Source organism: Phyllostomus discolor, chromosome 6 (assembly GCF_004126475.2).
Source record: "Phyllostomus discolor isolate MPI-MPIP mPhyDis1 chromosome 6, mPhyDis1.pri.v3, whole genome shotgun sequence".
In the NCBI taxonomy this organism is placed as follows: Eukaryota; Metazoa; Chordata; class Mammalia; order Chiroptera; family Phyllostomidae; genus Phyllostomus; species Phyllostomus discolor.
The window spans coordinates 171,465,988-171,468,053 of NC_040908.2; the positions used below are offsets into that span (position 1 = coordinate 171,465,988).

A 2,066-nucleotide genomic window follows, 5' to 3' on the forward strand; every position below is an offset into this window, starting at 1 on the left:
CCCAGGAGGTCTCCCCAGACGAGGCCCAGCAGGGTGCAGCTCGCTCTCCACACCCAGGGCTGCCAGTGCCCCGTGGCTCCCACACTCGGGGCAGCCTCTGCTGGGCCGGTCCAGGGGAACTCAGAGCCACACCGGCTCCTGCCACAGGACGGCGTCACCTGGGGACGGGCGGCAGCTGACACCTGGGAGGGGACACAGGGCAGATGCTCGCGGGACCACAGCCCAGAAGCTGCAGGAGGGCCCGGCGCTGGAGACCCCGGGCTCTGGGCCCCCAGGGAGCCCTGGGTCGCCGGGGTGGGGGTCTGGAGCCTTGACCCAGCTGGGCTGCAGGGTGAGGGCCAGGGTCCCGAGGGGCAATCCAGGCCCAGGCCACAAGCAGCCCGCTCCCTCCTCCACGCAGGAGAGACCTGCGGATGGCGACCAGCACAACTCCACCCTCCCATCCCCACGGAGCAGCGTCCGGCTCCCGAGAGGCACCGCCCTCTCCCGGAGAAGGGGTCCTGGCCAGATCAGGACTCGTCCTGCCCCCTCCAGCTGGTCCTGTGACCACCCCCCGCACCTGGGCTCCACTGAGGGGCAGCAGGGCGGAGCAGACAGGGGCTTGCACAGCCTGCCGGCCTGCGCTTCCAGGCCATCGCCAAATGCCCCGTCCCACCACAGCTGCCTCCTGGTGTCCACACGTGTCCTCAGTCACGGGGACCCTGCTGACCCCCTGGGGGGACAGGCCACAGGGGCTGGTTCCTGGGCTGCACCCACGAGGCACCCAACCCCACCTGGAGCCTGGACGTCAGAGAGGGGCCTGTGACAGCAGAGGAGGGGTGAGCTGTGGGGGCCGGGCTGCCCCTGGGCTGGAGGGGGTCTGTGTGACCACTTGCAGGGGCCCTGCATGGGGACTGTGAGGCCTGCACAAGGGCTGGGGAGGGGGCAGGAAGGGGGGCCCCTGGGCAGGAGAAAGCCCCAGGACCCACCGCAGCCCGGAAGGAGCCACAAGAGCCATCCTGAGTGAAGGGGCAGGAAGCAGCCGTTACCCTGCAGGCTGCCCTGCACTCTGTTCTCCTGTCAGCTGACACTCGTGGGTTTTTCTGCCTTCTCGTACCCAGTGAAATCACCAGTTTGTAAACCCTAGGAAATAGACACTCCTGAGAAATCAGAACTACCCCGGAAAGGGAGGGGCCTCGAGCTCTGTCCCAGCACCTAAAACCACGCTGCTCAGGGCTCTGCTTCAGGAAGCTTCCATCTTCATCCCTTGAGACCACAGCTGCTCCCCAAAGCCAGAGATGATCAAAGAGGAACACGAGGTGGCCATCATGGGGGCGCCCCAGGGCCCAGGACCTGTGGTGTCCACCGTGGTCAACATCCAGCCTGAGACCGCCGTGCCCGACCACATCGTCTGGTCCCTGTTCAACACGCTCTTCTTCAATTTCTGCTGCCTGGGCTTCGTGGCCTTCGCCTACTCCGTGAAGGTGGGTGGGTGTGTGGGCCCCCAGGGGTCCTCCTGCCCACAGAGCCCCGGGGACTGGGGAGCCCTTGCACGTGTGTGTGCACATGTGCCTGTACAAGTCACAGAGAGTCTGTACCGGGGACATGGGGGTGGCAGGGTCAGCCTTGGTCCCCAGGACTCCAAGTAATTCCCTACTGGCCATGCCAGAAATTAGCTCTCTCAGTAAGAATAAAGGGGTTCCCACGCCCTGACCCCTGGTGGGGTGAGGCCAGCAGAACCAGGGCAGTGAGAGGAGGTGCCCCGGGGACCCCTGGAGAGGCTGAGGGGCTCTGAGGGAGGGACCTCCTGGCCCTGACCTGTTCAGGCTCCAGGGAACAGGCAAAGGAGGGTCCTGATCTGACTGAAGGGCAGGGGGAGGGCTCTGGGCAGGGACCAGCAGGGCAGGACCTGAGTCACAGCCACTGGCTCTCCCCAGCTCCGCTCCAGGCCCCGCTGACCGTCTCCCCTCCCCCAGTCCAGGGACCGGAAGATGGTGAACGACGTGATTGGGGCCCAGAGCTACGCGTCCACCGCCAAGTGCCTGAACATCGCAGCCCTGATCCTGGGCCTCCTTGGGACCATAGGA

The 2,066-nt window shown here is 66.2% G+C and overlaps 1 protein-coding gene across 1 annotated transcript; it reads left to right on the forward strand.

Moving 5' to 3' along the window:
- Positions 1-1,155: 1,155 nt before the first annotated feature.
- LOC114500731 (interferon-induced transmembrane protein 3-like) lies at positions 1,156-2,060 on the forward strand (the record flags this gene model as incomplete). The annotated part of the gene is made up of 2 exons (XM_028517498.2): positions 1,156-1,463; positions 1,956-2,060. Coding segments are annotated over exons 1-2 (291 nt in total), but the record flags the coding sequence as incomplete, so codon positions are not given.
- Positions 2,061-2,066: the final 6 nt, after the last annotated feature.